The sequence below is a fragment of the Populus trichocarpa genome, chromosome 2 (assembly GCF_000002775.5).
Source record: "Populus trichocarpa isolate Nisqually-1 chromosome 2, P.trichocarpa_v4.1, whole genome shotgun sequence".
NCBI classification, from domain to species: Eukaryota; Viridiplantae; Streptophyta; class Magnoliopsida; order Malpighiales; family Salicaceae; genus Populus; species Populus trichocarpa.
In genome coordinates this window covers 9,708,617-9,729,898 of record NC_037286.2, presented here as the reverse complement: position 1 = coordinate 9,729,898, position 21,282 = coordinate 9,708,617, and the positions used below count along the sequence as shown (strand labels likewise).

The 21,282-nt window shown below is 32.4% G+C and overlaps 2 protein-coding genes across 8 annotated transcripts; both read right to left on the bottom strand.

Annotated features, from left to right (window-relative positions):
• Positions 1-7,541: 7,541 nt before the first annotated feature.
• LOC7462896 (uncharacterized) lies at positions 7,542-11,789 on the bottom strand. Of its 7 annotated transcripts, none has more exons than XM_024595166.2 (12): positions 11,428-11,789; positions 11,209-11,295; positions 10,628-10,717; positions 10,365-10,481; positions 9,800-10,055; positions 9,538-9,698; positions 9,089-9,450; positions 8,900-8,999; positions 8,655-8,714; positions 8,450-8,533; positions 8,243-8,359; positions 7,542-7,958 (listed from the first exon to the last, which is right to left on the bottom strand). In XM_024595166.2, exons 2-12 carry the CDS (start codon positions 11,266-11,268, stop codon positions 7,950-7,952), a joined length of 1,416 nt encoding a protein of 471 aa, XP_024450934.1. In that variant the 5' UTR covers positions 11,269-11,295; positions 11,428-11,789; the 3' UTR covers positions 7,542-7,949. The 7 variants fall into 7 exon arrangements, with proteins under 7 accessions (XP_024450934.1, XP_024450935.1, XP_024450933.1 ...); XM_024595167.2 differs by having other exon boundaries at positions 11,209-11,286; XM_024595165.2 differs by having other exon boundaries at positions 11,434-11,789.
• Positions 11,790-14,420: 2,631 nt separating this feature from the next.
• Positions 14,421-18,767, bottom strand: LOC7483748 (patatin-like protein 2). The gene is made up of 7 exons (XM_024595216.2): positions 18,471-18,767; positions 17,244-17,425; positions 16,852-17,053; positions 16,325-16,489; positions 15,908-16,210; positions 14,775-14,947; positions 14,421-14,689 (listed from the first exon to the last, which is right to left on the bottom strand). The coding sequence occupies exons 1-7, from the start codon at positions 18,603-18,605 to the stop codon at positions 14,611-14,613; spliced, it is 1,239 nt and encodes a 412-aa protein (XP_024450984.1). The 5' UTR covers positions 18,606-18,767; the 3' UTR covers positions 14,421-14,610.
• Between the last annotated feature and the right edge of the window lie 2,515 nt (positions 18,768-21,282).

Here is a 21,282-nt window from a genome sequence, read left to right as displayed (position 1 = left end):
TATGAGATTAATTGAGATACGTGCAAATTAACTCGAACATCCAATTCGTATTACTTTGTGCTAATCAAAATTCGTGAAATAAATTTATGTTAGACCTGCCATGCCCATGGGGTATAAGTATAACTTGTATAAAAGCCAGCAGTACAAAATGAAAAAAACAAGGGAAATGAATGCATAAATGAGCACGAGGGCATAACTCGATAGGTCCAGCATCTTTTCTGGGAAAAAACACATGAAAAGGTAACAAGAAAGAAAACGGGGCCTTGAAAAATATACAAAACTTCATGAATTAGGGCTCTTTGGAAGTTAATTTGGAACCATGTCTTTTAAAAATTTAAATTTTTTTATTTAAAATTATTTTTTATATTTCTGAATCATTTTAATGTGGTGATGAAAAATAATTTTTTAAAAATAAAAAATTTATTACTTAGATATATTCCTAAAAAACACATTTTAAAAATCAACCATCCTCGCACTTAAAAATCCTGTATAAAGAATTGAAAAAAAAAAAAAAAAAGCTGAAAAGACTGATTTCTCATTTATTACGTGGATAGGAAAGTTTGGTGAGGAAAAGTGAAGGAGGAACCGGCCGACGTTAGAACTTCAATGACGGTGACAGGAGCATGTTTTAATTGCGTTGAGAGCAATGCTGTACTTTAAACACAGCTTCCAAGCGGTCGTCATGGCATGCGTGATGCGTGGTAAAGTTTGTAGCTTTAAGAAGAAAAATTAACACACGAATTATTGTGATGGTGAGATTCATCACAATAAAATAACTATCCAACAACTCATGATTTTTTTAAACAAATTCCCAACCGTTATTTCTCGTCATTTACCATTTCGTTATACATCTTCAAGGGACACCTTTAATGTAATGGATGTCAAAATTAATGAAAAACGTTGGATAAATGTCACAATTAGTTATGACTAAATTGGAGTGCGGACCGGATTAAAATTTTTCTAACATAAAAAATGATAATGATGCTCTGCTGTTTTTTAAAAACTAAAAAAAACTGAGATTTGTGTTATTGACTCGACTAAGTTCAATAAGTTTAATTAATTTAATAATATGATTAAAAAAACAACGACGGTAAATGAGCCGAACTAAACTAAAAAATTGATAATGATTAATAAAAAATGAACGCTTGTTAATACCATAGAAAGATATCCTCGAAATATTCTTAAAAGATCTTTATGAACTTATTCGATAACAAAATAAAAATTGAATAAGAATAAGATAACCTATTGAGAGCACAATGGGAAAAAATTTAAAGGCTTAATTCCTTACAAATTAAATGTTGAAGAATGAAGTTGAAAAAAAATCAATTTTAACAAAGTATAAAAAATTTTGACCCGAGTCCACATAGGTTAGCTTATCAAATCTATAACTTGATCTTGAAAACAGGATAATCTCATAAAAAGTAAATTGAATAAAACTATGAATCTCAATTCTCAAACCAATCTAATTTTGAATGGAGAAAATGAAAAAAAAATTGATTTAAAGAAAAAAAAATATAAGACTTGATCAACCTAGTTTAACCTGTCAAGCCCACAATCCAGGACAATAGATTAGGATAATTCTATAGAAAAGAAAGTAAAAAAAAATCACAAAGTTCAGTCCCTAACCAACCCAATATTAAGGATGAAATTTTAAAAAATAACTTAAAAAAACCCAAAGTGAACTCAAACTAGTCTTTCATGTCAAATAATTAACTCAATCCAAAAGCTAGGTAGGATTCCAAGATATGATTTATAATATTATCTGACATTTTTTCTCAAGTGAAAACTTTTTAAACTTGAAATTTGTAAATGTTCACACTACCTTGTGCTATTAAGCTATTAATTAATTTAAATTAGAAGAGAGAATATGAGAAGTGAGATTCAAACTCGTAACCGTTTGGTTAGTAAGACTCTGCTATCATGTCAAATAACTGGTTCAACCCAAAAGTTTTAAGTTATTAGGTAAAGTCTTAATATATAATTTATATTATTCTCTAATATTCTAAACTTGAGACCCCTTTCACGAGGTAAGGATTATCCTATAGAATGCAAACTTGAAAAAATCACGATGATAAAAATCCAATCAATCAAATGATGAAAGATAAAATTGAAAAAAAAAACAATAAAAAAAATCGAAAACAAAACAAATAACAATAAAAAAAACAATAATCATATTTAATATAAAAATTTAATGAAATCAAATGACATGGGACAAAATTGAAAATAGTAATCAATTAAAACATTATTTAAAATAAAACAAATATTAATAAAAATATATATATATATATTAAATTTGATATAAAAATAAAATAATAGGATATTTTTAATTTCTGGCAGACAGATGCAAATCGTGGTGAGAGAAGAGAAAAAAAGAAACGAAAAAAGAGTTGCCGGAGCCTCTTTGTCGACATGCACCGGACCATTGAAAAAAACTAGACGCACCGCTTTTGAATCAACCACGGACGATGGTGTTACACCACGTAATGAAGTTGCACGTGCCCCTAGAGTGTGGCGGCTTCACCACACACGCTAGCATGTGCATTGTACTAGCCAATAAATTTGACATGCCAGTCCTTTTCAATCCCTGTAGTTGTTTTGGTATCAAATTCCAAGTGAGAAAATTTGACGCAGACAAGTGATCGCATTGTTACACTCATTAGTTTTACGCACTGCTAGTAAACAGAAGAGTTTCAATTCCAATTAGGATTATTAACTAGATCACTTGCTACGTTGTTCTATTTTTTTTTAATGTTAATAAAATATTCAAACTTTGCTAACATATTATATTGTTTTTTAGAAAAGCAAAAATTCAAAACGTTAGTTTAATGTGACTTAGTTAATTTAATGGATTCAAAAACAATTAAATAATCAGTAAAAACATATTATATTTTGATTGGGTTTATATGAAGATTTCGTGATATTAAAAATATGTTTTGATTATGAGTTCATGTTTTATTTAAAAAAATAAAATTATATTTTATTAATTCAAACCAATTTAAATTTCAAGGATATAATTTCAAGAAAAACAAACATTCAACTTTTTTTTTCTTATGAGAAACAATATATTTATCCTAGCTTCCCGACTTAACCTTTAATTCAAATCAACATATTTGTTATTATTTATTAATATATATAATTCTCAATTTATTTTTAAAAAAATTATACCGAATCTTCTATGGTTTGATTGTTTTTTCACTTTGCCTTGATATTTTAGAAAATTACATTTTACATCATTGATCAACTCAAAAATTAAAAGAAGATAAATATTTAAATTTATTCTTGCGCGCGCGCGCGCACAACACAAGCACACAAACTACTTGTCAATCCAATGCACACAGATTTGGATTCTCCTTTTACAATTTCTTTTCACTTTTAGCATTCCTGCCATCTCTTAAAAAACACCTGATTCACTTGAATATTCAAAGAATTATTGGACGACGCACGTTCTCTTTGAGTTTGTTGGCTTTTGTTCTCCTCAACTCTTATAGTCTGGTGACTTCTTTGAATAGTCAAGGGTATGGACTTTTATCGTTTTAAGTTGTCTATTTATGAAGGTGTAATTTTCCAAGAAAAGAAGGTAAAATGAAGAAAACATGTTTTTTTATACCAAAGAGGGGTTGGAGCCTTGGAGGAGGTGGCGGCGGCTTTTTTGATAGGGTTCGGTGGCTCACGTTCAGCCCAACAAGACTCCCCAGACTTTTCAATGAGAGAAGAAGAGACCAAGGTTTGGCCCACCCAGACCTAATATTACCTCTCTTTCCTCGAAAAAATATTGTTTTATAAGGTATTAGTTCTTTCATGCCCTAATTGCAATAGGATTATTTAAAAGAGTTGCCCTCCAATATCTTTATGTTTGAATGGAAGGAGGATACGGAAGTGTAAGATTAGTCAAGAAAGAGAATGGTTGAATTTCAATCTTTTCTCTAATTTGGATATAAAAAAAAATGGAAGATAAAGAAGGAGAATGAGAGGGTTAAAAAAAATAAGATTAATTATTAAATTGCAAAAATAGTCTTAATGGATAAAAAAAAAGTTTTTTTTATTCTAAGTAAAGCTTGTTTGGGTCATCTAAAAGTCTTTTCTAAACACTCCAATTTAGAGTGTTAAGATTTTTAATACTCTCGAGGTTTCCCTACATTTCCATAATTATAAGATTCAATTCAATCCGGGAGCATATTTATAAAATTTGATTTAGGATTAGGTTTGAGCCGGGTGTTAAAAAGACTAATCCAATTTTTTTTTTCTAAAAGATCAAGATGACATGGTTTTCACAAAAAAAACAAAAAAAAAAAACCAACGAGTTTAGAGTCGGGTCAAACAAGTTAACTCGAGTTTTTTATTAGGTTAACTATTTTTTTTTCTTCTTCAATCTCGACCGGTCTAAAATCATGATCAATTACATCTCGTGTCAACATGCTAAATCTGTTTAACTTTAATAACCATACTCGGGAGTAGACCAGGTCCAAGACTCGAGTCATATGGTGAGTGGGTTGACCATGAGTCAATTGGTCGTCTAGGCTATTTTTTAAAAAAAATATATCATTTAAGAGTTTTTTCAATAAAACAATATTATTTTAATATAAAAATAAAAGAAAATAAAATAAAGAAAAGAGTAGTTCGAAATAAGAGCCTGCTGAGACCCAATTTTAAATTGGCAAGTCACCGTGCTGACTTGCAATGCTAATTTTGTAACTATAGTAAAAATCAAACATGGATGAAGGGTTTTAACTCCACCTTACCCTCTCCTACCACTAAAAACCCTCCTAAACAAAGACATAATCTCGGTTTCTCAATAAGTTTTCCAGCTTCAGCTTCACATGCTGATGTCTTATCATCTGGAAAATTTCCAAGGTTTTTCTTAATCGCAGAGGGAGACCAACCTACGATCGAAACTGACTGAACTCCAAACCAACATTACTAGCTTACTCACACCCAAAAAGAAAGGAGCTGCGTGTGAGTTAAGAGACTGTAACGTGCCCAAAGAAAATCTTGACATGACTTTTGGGCCATGCCAGACGTGGCCTAGGCCGATGCTCTTTTATCATAAAAAGTACTGGATTAATGGATGCTCCCGAGGAGCAGATCAAAATTTTAGTGAAAGAAAAAAAAAATATCCAAGTTAATAATTTAATACATACTAAAAGATTTTTTTTTACCGCAACACAAATATGGTTTCCCTTCTCACATATTACTACCGATTTGAGCAGTGATTTAAAAAAAAAATAATTTTATCCTCAAATTTTTACTTTGCGCCTTTTAACCTAAATTAGAATCCAATTACATATTTTTCTAGGAGAAAGGATTGAATTGAAAAATAAAGAACTGAAATAAAAAAAACAGGTGAAATAGGTGGTGGCTTTGAAATTTGTCTTAAAAGTTCATTTGCACCCCTATCTTTTTTTCTCTAAAGTAACCGATCCCTTTAATTTTTAAAATATTCATTTTGATATCAGATTTTATTTTCCAATCCCTTTTTTGTAAGATGAAATAGAGAATTCGTCAGATTAAGGTGTAGAGAGAAAAAACTCTTTGCTAACACCTTTTTCAACCACAAAACAGGTTAAAATTGGTGTCAACAAATTCTATTAGGTGAGAGGAGTCTTATAGTGATTGTTTTAAGCCTCAATGTAGCCTAAAAATCAAATAGAGGTCAAGGATGGAATATTTTCTCCGGTTTGATTTGGTGGTTTGGATTGTTTTTTTGGTTTATGAGGTTGATAGATTGGTTTCTTGATGTTTTGAAAGTGTTTTTGTAGTTGAAATGAGTTGATTTTTTTGGATAAAAAAACCCATAGCCTCAATTTCATGGCCATCACAGGGTGACCGAAATATAGGGTGGCAGACGACAAGTCGTCTACCACAATAGGCAACGTGTCGTTTGCCTATTCTTTCTTTGAAAAAAAAATACAAGAAATAATAGGCCCAGGTGCGCGAGCCTGGACTTGCAGGCCACCTTTTTTTGTGTTAAAAAAATTTTGGTTTGGTCCACGACGTCGCAGGTGGGCCACCAATCTAGTATCAAACTATCTGGCATTACTATTAAACTTTTCTCTACGGGTCGAATTTGAAACCTTTCAGCTCTCCTTGTTTAGCTCGAGTTTAAAATTAAACCATGTGGGGGTTGTTTCGACTTGACCCCGTCTACTTGGCAGGTTTAAAACTAGCTAGGATGGTTGGTAAAAAGTATGGTTTGACTTTAAAGAAATTCTAAAATGATATTTTTTTTTAATATTGAGACAATAACATATTAGATTGACTAGAACTTTACAGCTTAACCTTGTGACCTTAATCGTAAACTTCAGATGGTTTGTTTTTTTAAAATTTTTTTTATGTAATTATATCATAATAAAAATAAATAATTTTAAAATTGAGCACAAACAAAATATTAGGACATTTATTTAAGAAAACAATAACTTTATAGAAAGTAAACCGAAACAAATTAAGAAAACCAATTCAAAATCAACTAAATATCGAATGATGAAATTAAAAAAGAAAAGTCAATAAAAAAAATCAATACAAACCTAATATTAAAGAATAAAATTAAAAAAAATTAAAAATTAAAAAAATAAAGAAAAGAAAAGGAGGGAGGACCTCCCCACTATTTATATTAACAGTGTAGGAGGTGAGTTATCCGGAGTTTTTTTTGGTTTGTACTATAATAGCCATATAGGCAGGGATGAAGCTGGAATTATATAATAGGGTGGGCCAAAACTCAAAATATAATTTATTATTAGAAAACTTATTTATTTAAAATAAAAATATATTATATTATCCTATATTTAAATACTTAAAATTTAAAAATTTAAAATATTTTGCAGGGGCCGGCCCGTGCTCGTCTCCTCCCTCCAGGTTCCGCCCCTGCATATAGGTGTAACTAAATGACTGGTCACCCTAAGCTGTGGGTTAGAGAAAAAAATAAATAAATCAGATATAAAGTACGAAGCACCATCTGAAAACCTTATTTTTTTAGTATATTGTATAAGTGTACAGCCAGAATCAGGCTTTAGCTCTCAGAACGAAATCAATTTGGAAAAGCACTTCGTTCTATTGGCTGGCAGATTTTTATAACCCAAGGAGCTAAAGTTTAGAGTTCGCACCATCCACTTGCATGGATAATTTTTTTTATTCTTGCACGGGACAAAAATATAGATTCCTTCGACCCCCCAATTCCAATCAAGCACATGTAAAATGTTGGCCCCTGTTCTAATTTAGATCATCCTTTTTCCTTAGTTAGATCGTTGATCGATCGATGCTACGTGATTATCTTCTTTGATCTATCTATTATGAAGAGATTAATGACCCCCAATTTCATAATTTGTTAAGTACAAATATGATAAAGTTAAACAAAAAGTAAAGCATGTGATTAGTGTAATTATTAGACATTATTTGAAATGTATTTATTGAACTTCATTTATTATCAAATTATGTTTAAAAAAAAAGAGGAATGAACTTCAGATATTTAAATAAAATCTTAATTACATAATAAATAATTTTTATTTTATAGGCTAATGTCTTTAAGTATTTATAATAGATTCTAAATATATTTATAATGAATTCTTAATATAATAGAATCTAAGTGTTTATATATGATCCAAAAACCATAACGAAGATCATGGTGATCAAGCATTTCAAATTCTTGCACGGAACATTGATTGGCCGGCGGCTAAGTGATCGTGAAAGCTGCCAGAGGAGTGTGGAAATGGCACCAACCTGTGCTAAGCATTGAAGGTGATCTGGGATGCTTTCATTTGGACCACAAGTATTAAGGGATGCATCAGCAGCAATACCTTCTTTGAATGTCTTGTAATGGAATTATATCAAGTGGAATGCATAGAGATCCATTCATTAGTATGCCAGACAGAGAAATTGTCTGCCACTCACTGTCTACACCTAATAAATATTCTTTAATGGAACTGTCATTGCTTGGACTCTCGCGTTTGTTTTCACTCTCAGTGCAGCTGGCAATGAATTACACAAAAAGCAATCAGAATTCATAGCAAATATATTTAAAGAGAATCCACTAATAGTAAATGGTCTGGGAACAAGCACAGATGTGTTAACACGAGGATAAATGTTTTAGAGCTTAATGACTTTTGTATGCAGTATTATCGGTGATTCATAGCAAAATGAAGCTGCATTGCAGTTTGGACTGTTAATGAACACCATATGATCATTATTATAGAAATGAAGGTGAATGATATTATCAAATGCTCGAACTTATCGAAATTTCGCATTAACTTACAGCAGGGGAGGACCAGCTTCCACAGCGAAGGGCAAATGATACCAGTGGTTCAGATAACTCCAATCCAAATTTGTTCCTCGCTGCCATTTCATCATTTTTTGCGCCTTTTGAAATTGTCTGATCAAAACTCAGGAGTAAATGGCATGCTGAGGAAGTATTTAATTTTCTAAAAAAGCTTTCATGGAAGTTGTAATGGGCACCGCTTACGTATTTTGAGTAATAAGGCAGTCTAAGGATGAAATGTTCTATAGTTATTGCATTTAGCAGGTGTCCTCCAATATTTATTGTTGCCTAAATAATAAAAAATAGAAGCAGGAAATTATGAACTTTTGCGGTATCACCATTCACCTGCCATAAGTTAAAGCATGACAAAATAGTATATCTTAAAGAAAAGTTTCTGGATAGCCCATACCTTTCTCATTAGTTCAACAACCATCTCAGGACTCTCGGGGATTCCATGTTCTAGAAATGCCTACGGCAATATGACATGGTAAAGATTCTTTACGTTAATACTTGACACAGTTACAGAAAAGATAGGTTTAGGGCATGAATTAGATCCAATGGAATGGAAAACGATGGTCAAATTCAGATTTACCTAAACAATTTGGAACTTGAAAGAAAGAATATTTGACATTTTATAAAAAGAGGCTGGCTTACATTCATCATGCAGGAATTGTAAATATTTATCCAGAACGCAAGTTTCTCCTGATGACTGAGGTTCTGCAAGTTGACGGAGGCAAGTTTCCCCAATAGAAGTCTGACGATTCATAAATCATACTAGTGTTGTTGATATGATAAAAACAATTCATGAAACCAATCGAATTACTTGGAAAAGTTAAAACTTACTCAAGTCTGTGAAGTAGAAACAAAGAATTTGATGTTCGGTTGGGATTAATCGCCCCAGGTTCTATTGAAAACAAACGCTTATATGACCCAATATCTCTGTTTCCAAATTCTGAGCATATACCATAAGGATCCCGACATTCAATTTCTTTCCCATTTTCTTGAGGGACTAATGTTGACGAGAAAGGTAAATCATCTGCAGTAGGCTTATTTTTCACTGAGCTCATTCGTAAGAAAATGCTTGACAAGCATTTCATGATGTCCTCAGACACCTTGTTCGGGCTGTCATCTCCTGATAGCCTTTCACCTGGAGTTACAACAGTTCTTGCTTCCACATTTTCTTGGCCTGTTACTCTGCGTTCTAGCTGGACATATGTAACCGGGTTCATTTAGTTGTTAATAAAGTTGATACATCTTAATGAAAATTGTTGGTATTATTACATTAGACAGACCTGTAACTTGGGAGAATCTAATGTCTTCTCTGCTGATCCATTGTTGACAGCAGGTATTTTGAACATATTTTTGCTTGTCTGAGCTTTATGGATCGAGGATCCTTTGTTGTTCTTCGTAGAATTAGCAGTAGAGAATGCATTCTCTTTCCCCGTTCCATCTGCTAAAGAACAATGAAGGTGGATTAAGGCAAGAGGGATATCAAATGCCTCCATGTGCATATCCAATGTATCATATGCTGATGGCATCGAACATTTAGCTTACTGGAAAGGGATGGCAAATGGCTTATCATGGAAGTGGCTGATTTGTCCAGATTTTGAGCTGAGGACTTCAACTGATCTGGCTTGGGATTCTTAATTCGGTACAAGTTGTATAAATCGGAAAAACTTCCCATGTTCCTTTTGGAGCTTGAAATGTGGACAGCTTCTTGGTACAAGTCTTGCTTAAAATAGACAATCTGTTCTTCAAGCTGAACCACCTCCTCTTCCAAAACAGCCACTTCTGCAAGAAGCTCCAGCGTCTACAGAAACTAAAATCCAGTATCAAACTATCTCCGTTGATTGCATGTAATGGTCAGGCAAGTATTCCAGTTCATTAGTTTTTCTCAAGTTCATTGGTTGAGCATTGATATATCATTCGAATCTCTGTTTCTCTCCTCACATCTTTCAATCAAGTCCTTCCGTGTTTCTTATTCAACTCCAATCGCTATGCTTATTAAGTTCAAGCTTCATAGTATTACTGTTTGTCTATTGGCACCTTTCTACTATTGAACTGACAACGCTAAAGGAACTTGAATGAAAACCATATGAAAGGATGGTGAATTACTAACCGCACGAGGGAGATATGGAGGAAGGCGAGGGAGAGCTCCCAACGGTCTGCTGAAAGCTCTCTCCAAAGCTCTGTGAATATTCTCTTCATGCCTAAGTTGCTTCTTTAGATTATCAACCTGAATAAAAGGAATTTTCAACACAATAATTAATGCAAGCAACGGTTCCATTGAAGACAGGACGGCATCAATGGAAAAGGAAAGATACAAGATGTATTGATCTGTTTTGAATTATAGAAAGAAATAACAAGAGAACATGATCATACATCTTGTTGCAATGCTATTTTCCTCTCTCTGCTCGAGATTCGTCTGTTTTTGGCAACATTTGGTTTGCTCCCCTGCATTTCAGCCTTCTCCTTCAATAAAATAGTTTTAAATACAAATTACAAAACAATCAGATTCTCAAGTGAAAAAGAAAAAAAAAGAAGGAAATAAACTATGCGGAGAAGAGGGAAGAAAAGGCAAAGAACATAAAACAAAACAAAGCTCACTGGAACAGGCCATTAAAAATCATCTGAAAGGAATTGTTTTTACCAACAATTCTTATGATTTTTCAAAAATAGATTTGACTGAAAATGCAATTCAGACTCTCATCAAATATGCATTCTTTATAAGAATTTTCTGGAGCTTTCAGCTTCTGGATCCTCCTCATTAAAACTGAAGCCATATTTTCTGGCAAAAGCTATATAGCCCCATATCTAAAAAGTTACTAGACCTCTCAGGTTTAGACTTTGGATGGATAGACCATATCTACAGGCTACAGCACAAGCCATTTTTCGAAACAAATAATAAAATAAGCAGTTAAAGTGATTAAGTAACCAAGTTTAAGCATCGATTAAGTGCTTACTTTTTCAAGCTTCATTGGAGCTTTCATGGACTGCAGCCTATTCCTCGCGCTAGTATTCATCTTTGCTCTTCTTTAAATCTGCAAGTCCTTCATTAAAGAACCCAATTCAATAACTTCATTAAAGTAACATCACAGAACCAAAACAAAAACAAAACAGTGACTCCTTTCCATATCAAATGAGTAGCATTAAAAGAGAGAGAGGAGCGTCACCAGATTTACCTATACCTTTACAGAAAGTTCATTCCTTGAAAATAACAAGAAACTTCAATGCCTTGAAATTCAAGTGTCACTTAAAATCTCAACGTTCCTCGATCACTGTGAAGTGAATTCGCCACTACCAAGGTTTCAGGCCGAGTTAAAAACCAAATGACTGGAACTCTCTTCCTCTTTATACATTTATACAGACAAGGGACATGATAATAGATAGATAAGGAGGAAATGGAACAAGAGACAGCCAAAGATGAGGGTGTTTGAATTGCTGTATCTTATTGTGCGCTAAGTTGTTAACATTATTTAAAAGGAGACAGAGAGAAAGATGGGGTGGCTATGTACGTAAATGTTTATGCGACTGTCCAAGGTGAAATGAGAAGGCTAGCTTTCCCAAAAAAGGCTCCTTAAGACAACGGGTTAAATAGAAAGTGATTTTCATTTCTACGTAATTATTTTGTTTGAATCTAAAATTAGGACAAGGGATATAGTTTGTCTAAGATCTGATCCCGTAAAAATAAAATCTTAAGTGATACAAGTATGTGAATTTAATTTGTTGTTGTTTTTTAAAGTATTTTTTATTTAAAAATATATGAAAATAATATATTTTTTAATTTTTTAATTTATTTTTAATATTAATAAAGCATCTAAAAAAACTATTAATAAAATTAATTCTTTACCTTGGAACAGCCTCTTTCATAATAGTACTTTGAAGATTTGGGCTCAATTAATATAAGATGTAGAGCTCTTCTCTCCAAATATTTTCGGCTCAGGAGGACCGATCTACGAGCCCGGAGAGAGTGATCCTAGGCTCCTAAATGTAGCGCCGTCCGCACTCTCAAAGCACAGCACACACGCACTATGGACCCTGTCTGCGTCATCATGAAATAACGTGGAGCCTCTCTTCCCAACATTCTTTAGTCATTGGATTTTTCTGGTTCTATACCTAGATTGTCCCTGGATTTGTGTGTTTATATTACCAAAATGTCCACTTCTTACGATCTGTAATGATGGGTTCACGTTTTTAAGTAAAGGGACTTATTGTTGCGCCTAGAGCTTTGGATGGCTAATTTTGGTTCTTCTATGAAATGTGTATCGATAAATTAGGGTTTAGGGTTAATTTTAAGGTAGTTTTTGGGTGCCAAAGCTAGTTATGAAATATAAATATTTAATATCCTATCAATAACTATATTTAGTTATTGGTACAAAATTCCAATTAAAATATTAGAATTTGTTTTTATTATTAACGTGGGTGTTCGAGTCAACTTGTGCGCACATCGACTAATCTCACGGGTCCTGAAGTTAACGATCATGTAAGTTTCCAGTGGCTCTCGGGTTTATGAGACTCAAACTGATGATCTCTAAAAATATTAGAATATTTGATTTCATAACAAACACGTATTCTTCTTTCTTCTTTCTTTTCTTTTCATCTCTTCTTTTTATGGCAAAAAATCACTTCTTTCTCTGTCAATTTTTCAACATAAAAATATTCTTTAATTGATTTAAAAATTATAAAGCAAACCGAATTAGAATAAAACTCATAAATGTCAATCTATCTTTTTGATATGTTTGAAAAATAAAACCACCTCAATTGAACCACCTTTCTAAAACAAATTCATGTGTTCCAAGATCGGACTTGTTGGGTAGACACTTTCCCTCTCCTTTATCTTTTTCAGTGATTTTCTCTCTTATTTATGAACATTCAAGGACTAAAACGTGATAAAATTAAAGTTTATGACCAAACTCTAAAAACATAAAAAAATAAGAACCAAGCATCTAAAAAATAGAACTTGAGGAACTAAAAATATAAGTTTTTTGCGCCTTGTGAACAACATGAAAGAAAAAAAAGGCTTTGTTTTTTTGTTAGTTTTGGTCCTAGGTCGTTTTGTTTTTCTTAACAATAACTTAAAATTTTATTTTATAAAATTAATATTTAATTTAAAGTTAGAATATTCTATGGCATATTGGATAAGTGAGAGTACACAGAGTGGGTTCCAAAACATAAAAAACCAAGCCCACTTAATTTGCAGGGGTGAAATTAAAAAGAAATAAAGTTCAATGATTAAAGTGCAAGAAAAAAAACTACAAGGACTTGAATGGAAAAATTATAATGAACAAGGAAGTGGATAATCAAAAGAGCATGCACGGTAAAACATCAACTTTTAAGATAGCACAGTGGTTTTATTATAGCGGCTTCATGGGTCCAGCTCCCCCGTCAAGTAGAAGGCCCAGTTTTTCTCAAGTAGACGCTAGATTTGTGACATGTCCTGAACAATATATAATGATTGAGAATAATATATGATTTGTCCCTTCGCAAAAACAAAAAAAAAAAAAAAATTAAGGGAAAAAATCTCAAAATTGAATCTAGAAAATTAAACAAAAAACACGCCCTTGATTGAACTACAACACTTCCTTCAAAAACAAATATTTCCATTGGAAATCACCAAAATCTCTTAGCGTCCTCTCAAATTAATCTTTCCATTGATACAGGCATCAAGCAAATATAATTCAATTGACAACATATATATATATATATATATTTACAATTGACTCGTAACATTATTCAAATATAATGTTTTGAGAAAATGCTTCATTACGAAAGCAATTTTTCAAGAATTAAAGTATACTTGAGAATTCCCATTGATACAGGCATCTACTCGTGTATATTTCATGAATTTCCATTCATGACATGTGACTTTAATAATAAGAGTACAGCAGAGAGGCTGTGTATAAATAACGTATACTTGAGAAAGTAACCAAGGCAGTGGTTATGAATGACAAAAGCTCGCCTTAAATGACTGCGGTTTAACTTGTAATTGTAAAAAGAAATTAGATTATTTTTTTATATATTTTTAAAACGTTTCAATATATTGATGTCAAACATATTTTTTTAATATAGAATAAAAAACACATTAAACAATAATCATTACCACACACTTAAAAAACCTCAATATTTCTATCTTCTGGGCTGAAACAAAGCATCTTGGATGGTGCATCGAAGCGGCTATTCAAACAAATTGAATTATAGATGGAGTGCTTTACATGATCCGATAAAACAATCAGACCATAAAATGTCTACCCCTGGTACTTATTGAAGCGCAATGAATGTTTGTTTCCACACCCTGGGCTTGATTAAGCACCTTATTACAACATTAATAAAGAATCACCAATTCTAATTACACAATCATATATCCTTTAAAACTTGCAAGATTGTTTTCCATGGGGTGACCTAGCACGGCGAAGCTGCTTCTCTTGGGAGAGTATTTTTGCGAACCTGCAAAAGGATGTCAGACTGTTCACTACATGAAATATATATATATTAGCTCATAATCTGGGTAAAACAATGGCTTCGTATATACCTTGCCAGAGCCTCCTCATTAGTCTCTTTGACAGACGGCTCAGACAGGCCACTCTCCAAATTCACTCTCGAAACTGGTTTCTTTAGAAGTCTTTCACCAACTTTCACAAGGTCTTCCAAATTTGTTTTTGTAGCTATGTCGACAGAACATTCTTCCCTGCTTAATGTGTCGTCCTGCATGCAATCAAATTATGAATGTTTAAACATTACTGCTGTCCATAAAAATATGGAGAAATTAAGCATGCTATCAGCACACTAAATAGCAGAGGGGGCCGACGTCGCCACCCCTGGGTTCAAATGTTTTTTACACCCACATATAATTCTGTTTGGATTTCTTAGTTATATTATTTGGTCATTTAACAAAATAGACCTTCTAATTTTGTGTTTAGAAATTAAAACAAGTCCGAAACTTTTCGCCCTTTTTTTCTCTTCATATGACCATTTTTTTCCCGTTTTATTTTTTTTCCTTTCATTCTTAATTATCCCTTTTTTTCCTTTTCTTTTCTCTATTTTTTCACAAGTTTATTATTAATTTGTCACTCTTTTTATACGATACAGCACTATTGCATGAGTAATGCTATCTTTTTATTTATCATTTTGGTCACAAAACTTTTTTTTTCAAGTTTATCCTTTCATGTGATGTTTGTGATATTTTATGTGTCGACATTTTCTTCTCTGTGTATATTCTAGAGAATTCAAGGTATTTGATAAGATTTTAGAATTAAATTAAAGGCAATTTAATGAAACAAGATTTAATTTATATCAATATTGATGAAATCACTATCTTTAATTTATAATCACAATCATGGATTGAAATAAACAATAAATAACTTATTGTCTTTCTTTATTTGTTCAAATATATAAAACCTTAGAAAAATGATACATTAGAATATTGTAAAACTAATTATAAAATTAGGTTTTCTTTTCATGATTAGGGGAAAATGAGCTTTTACAATTACAAGAATAAAAAATAAGGCGGCAAAATAGAAAAAGGATAATCCTGTCTTTTTAAATATGAAAAACCTGTGGAAGTGTGTGCTTAGACAATTTAGTTCGTCGTTGTAGAAGTGACTGGGAAAAGAAAACTAAATCTAAAGAAAAACCAAGATATTATTGCTAAAGAACGTTCCTTACCTGAATCCGAAGGTAATTATTTTCAGAGTGGAGGGCCTGAAGCACCACTGAGATGTGCAGATCAACCATGTCTGCACTTGCATGACTAAAGGCATCAATCACCGGGGTGGAACCACCGCTTGTTAACCAACCCAATAAACCCCATTTAGCTGCTTCAGTTGCTTTATATTTTTCTTGAGCTTTAGGCGACCCAGTTCCTAAGGATATTAACAAAAACCGCCCGTAGTCCATTGGTTTTATAGGAAAGAAGTCTGGGCTCCCCTTAACGATTTCTTTTGTAACTTCGCTAATAGCAATCAAAGCCTGCTTTTTGAATCACAGCAGTATGTTTCAGCTAATTATTTCGCAGAGGAGAGAATAGATAAGATAAAACACAGATAAGTTATTTGAAAATAACTAAGTGAATTTAACACATACCGGATTGTTTGCAGCAACCCCACCGTCTATAAGGTTGAATTCCCTCACTTCCCCTGTTTGTTCATCTTTGGTTTCAAAATAATGGGCTGGAAGATAAGTGGGGGCAGCTGAGGTTGCAATGCATATGTCAGAGAGTAATGCATCCAAGGAATGGTTTTTCTTAGCCTGGTCCATGAATGCAAGTGGCAGTGAGAGAGTCAGCAATATTAGACCTGCCGGCTTTAGCCCCTCCTCCCTCTTTCCTTTCTTTTTTTTCTAATTAAAATCTTTTTAGGTTTTAGAGAGGGGCTAACACTTTCACTATATATATATATATATAACTGCCGATTTGTTACCAGAAAACTTCTATAGACTCGCAAATTAATCTACCTCCTAGCTAAACCAGTTATCAGCTTTGATTTAATGCTTAATTAACAAGACTCAAGATTGAGCATTATAATATGAGAAAGGCTAGGATTAATGCCCTTATTTATCAATTAAACAGTGGGAAAATTACCCAATTTTAGGAGAAGGCTTGCAAAACGTACCTCAAAGCTCGAAAAGATGGTTGGTTGGAATGTTTTGATATCAAATGTTGGGATTACGACCTTAGTCAATGTGTGGTGCAATCTTCGGTTCCCTAGTAGTTCCTTAACGAGGCCATGTAGATATTTCCCGTCATATTTTGGCCCTGTTAAAGCTTTGATCACCTTTTTCACTTGAGTAAATAATGAACACCTGCAGCCAAAGCTGTCATAGCAAAACAAAGAGAAAAGGAAAAAAATTCACGTCACCGTTCAAAAGATATTTTTAAGAGAGAGAGAGAGAGAGATAGAGAGAGGAAGAAGATAGGAAATGGATGTGTTATTTCGGTAAACACCCATATATAAATTATTTCTCCGAATTAGACATATCTTGAACATGGAATAACGAGTTTTACCTTGGTTGCGGGAAGATTTTGGGGCACTGATTCAGGTAGAAATCCTTGATATCTTTGGCGGCAAACATTGGACGACTATTTTCATCGGGACAGGTTAGCATGGCAGTAACTAGACCACCGGTGCTTGTCCCCGCAATCACGTCAAAATAGTCCGCTATTCTTGCATCCTCGCCATCCAATTTCTAAAACCAAGGGCAGAAGATCTAGATTTAGTTCTTGTATACGATTATAAGAACAAAAATTAAAGGGAAGCCATTAATTCATTACTTCCGGAATGCATTGTTACAGCATTTGGCGTTTTGTGTGCTCATGTGTATCTCAGAGGAATATAAAATTACTTTTATTAATAATTTTAAATTGAAATGATTTTTTAATATGATTAAACATATTCTAAATAATTAAGCATGTATGAATTTAGATTTTACCACCTCCATTCTATCCAATTAAATATAAAATAATAATGAGTCTATGTAATGTAAGTTTTAAGTTATAAAATCATTTCTAAAACTTTATATAACCACTAAATATTATAAAAAATATTTTTAGAGCATCATCTAAAAACTTAATCTTTTAAATTAAAATGATTCACATTGTAAATTCCTAAAGTAACATTTTTAGATGATAGTATAAAATGTATTCCCCAACAATATTTAATTAACTCTTATGTGGAATTTGAGTTGTATATGACCTATTCATTAGAAATGTGAAAAATATGGAATTTGTATGAAAACAATGTTAGATATGATACCCACTCTTGTTGTTTGATTTCTCTATAGATTATAATGCATATGTAGTTGTTAGACTTGGTTTGATCTAGGTCATTGGATCAATCAGTTGGTCATCAAATCAAGTCAACCTATGAGTTATCAAATCAACTCGGATTTATTATTTTTGTCTAAAACAATATTGTTTCAATTTTTTTTAGATTTCTTAATATTAATTAAGCTAGGTCTGAATTAAGTTTAACCTAGTCAATCAGGTCATAGATCAATCAAATTTGATCATATCAATTTTAAAACTAATTCAATATAAAATTTAAATTTTTAAGTCGACCCATTTAAGGCAGTTCGAGTTTAACAATCATGCTCTAATGTATGTACGTAATGTAATGTGTACAGTGCATATGTGCCTCGGAAAATTAATATTCACAACGAAAAAATGGTATGCATGCACAGTTATTTAATTTTGAGCATCAACGTTCATGCCCAAGAAACCTTGCTATCCTACCTGAAGTTCAGATTCTAGGAAATTAATGATGGTTCCAGGGATAAGTCCTCTTATTCCACCCCCGTCAATGCTGAGAACTGTTATTAGATTTCCAAAAGTTGGTGGTTGAAGAAGCACATTATCAGTTCCTTCCATGAAATGTTATAAGCTGAATGTACGATCTTAGAGAGGAAGAGCAGTACTCTGAGAATAACGAATGTGTGCTGATTATCTTAGGACGATATGCTTGAACTTGTAATTAGACCTCGGAGAGGGAGTGGCAGGGAGATCCTAAGACCCTAGGAAAAAACTTTAATTGTTTTGAGTTGTGTGATTTTGGGTTCTCATGGTACGGATATTTATAGACCTCTAATTTCTTCTCATTCTTCACATTTCTATAATTATATTGGATAATCGAATCTTCTTTCATCGGACTCAACACCTGCTAACGTGGATTTGTTTCGTGTAGGATGTTTATCAAATCGAGGGAAAAGTTGAAAATTTTGACATTTGAACCGAGTAGCATCATGCCCATAATAATATTCTATACGTACGTGACAACCAAAAACAATTATACATGTGTATAAGGCTTGCAGGAGAGAATTCACGTGAATTGTATGTTTGAATAACTAGGTGATGCAATCAGGCGAGAACGGGACATATTGACCTAATTAATGCTAGGGTTAACAATTCATGGAGATCCCAAAGGTGGCGTCTCAAATAACGAAGAAAACAATAATATGGGAAAGTCCATTAGGGTTACGATGCTATGCGAAAATCAGAAACAATTGGCTCGAATGATTAAAATTAACTTAATTAACTGCTCGGATGGTGTTTTATCACAATTTCTCAAAGTATATTTGACGACCCAAAATGCCTTGTATAATCCAAATAAAATAAAATAAACAAAACTAGATAATGTAACGCGAGGTTCCATTCAATTAATGTGGTCACATATCCATATTCTTGTTAAAACTGGAAAGAAAAGAAAAGAAAAATCTTATAATAACAGACTCTGATCTGATCATAATGACTCATGTGTAGATCAGTATTCAAACAATTCGTATATATATATATATACTTTTTAATACATTTGTCATAATTAATTAGGAATTTGGGGCGACTAATTAAATAGCATTTTCAACATTAAATTAGCTCTATGTAGTTTTTTTCTTCTTCTTATAAGCAAAGATTGCAAAACAACGCCAAGCTAGGAAGAGATGGAAAAAAAAAACTAATTTACAGAAACAAGGATTCCATAGAAAACAAGAACTTTCAACTTGCTCTTGGTGTAATAATCTCTCAACTCTCTGTGATGATTTAAATTAGTTTACAGCAGATGAGTTTGGTTGATGGAACTTCCACGATCGATCAACAATAGTTATTGATATGTAATTTCTTGCCTCCCGTTACGACTTAGATAGATGACTTGATTTCAAAATATACTAAAATATAAGAAAGTCGAAAATAAAATTGAGAGTACTTGGATTAATTCCGAGATAACTTTAAGATCAGGAGATGTAGATGTTTGACCAGTTTAACCAAAGCTAATTAAATCAGTAAGTTTCTTTCAGGATATAATTAAGGTTAGTTAATTAATATAAGAGTTCTTTTACTCCAATATTATATTTATCTTCTGCGGGCTGAGCTTTCAAATGATGTTTAATCTACGTCGATTTCTTGTTCAAGATGAACAAACTGCGTATGCATGTGCATGCATGTTAAAGATTGATAAATTTACCATTCGATATGATTGGTGAATGAAGTTAAGCATGCCAGAGATGATCATGTTAATAAGACATTGTCAGACTTTGCTTGATATTATTTTATTAATGAATCTGAAAGCACCTTTCAGCCATGATGTATAAGGGCTTCAATCCAGAAGATGTTCCATGCATGGACGCAAACAATTTTAGTGAAGCTTGGAAGGTGAGTACGGCATCTTTAAAGAACATTAGAAGCTAAAAGAGGTGACGATGTAATGAAAAGTTACAGTGATCTAATTGATAATATTCAAATACACAGTCTTTAATCAAATCAATGTCTTTTATTTTAATCCATGCGTGGATGCCAAGCATCCATTGCATAGATGACGAACAGGGAAGCCAAACTGGTCCTGTTGATTCATCCAACTAGGGCCGCCTTTCTGTTAACATTTCAGAGTTTTTATCTGTTTATACAGTCATCAGCATCATCCGGACGGAGACTTGGATTCAGATTTGAAGTTTTCGCTTGTAAATCATGTGGCTCTAGTATAATCTAATCTAATCTATTCATATATATATAAACAAAAGAGTAATTAAAACTAACGGAATCAACTCTTAGAGGTTTCCATGGAGTTCTGGAGACATGGATGGACGTATTCATATGTGTAGTTAGCCCAGGTAACGACTAATGATATTTCTCCATTTATGAAAAAAATAAAACATTCAAACACTTCCTCTTGATGATGATGATGATGATGATGAGATTGAAAATATTTTTAATACATTATATTAAAGTTCAAGAAAAAGAAAATAGGAGAAAGAATTTTCAAACAAAAATTAAATTTGAATCAATATTTTATTACTTTTTCTTAAACCAATTGAAAGTTTGTGATATTGGTTTTAATTAAGATGTATATTATAATTTCATGGAAATGTAATGATCTTTAAAATTGTTTAAAATTTTTATTATTTTATTAGAATTAAATTCTATATCATTTACGCTCATTTTTTTTTTAATTAAGTCATATATTAATAAATTATAATATCAAATGAAGTGATTGAATTTATATCATCTATTTTAAAAGTTAAATCAATTAAGAATTTAAATATATAATATACACATTTTA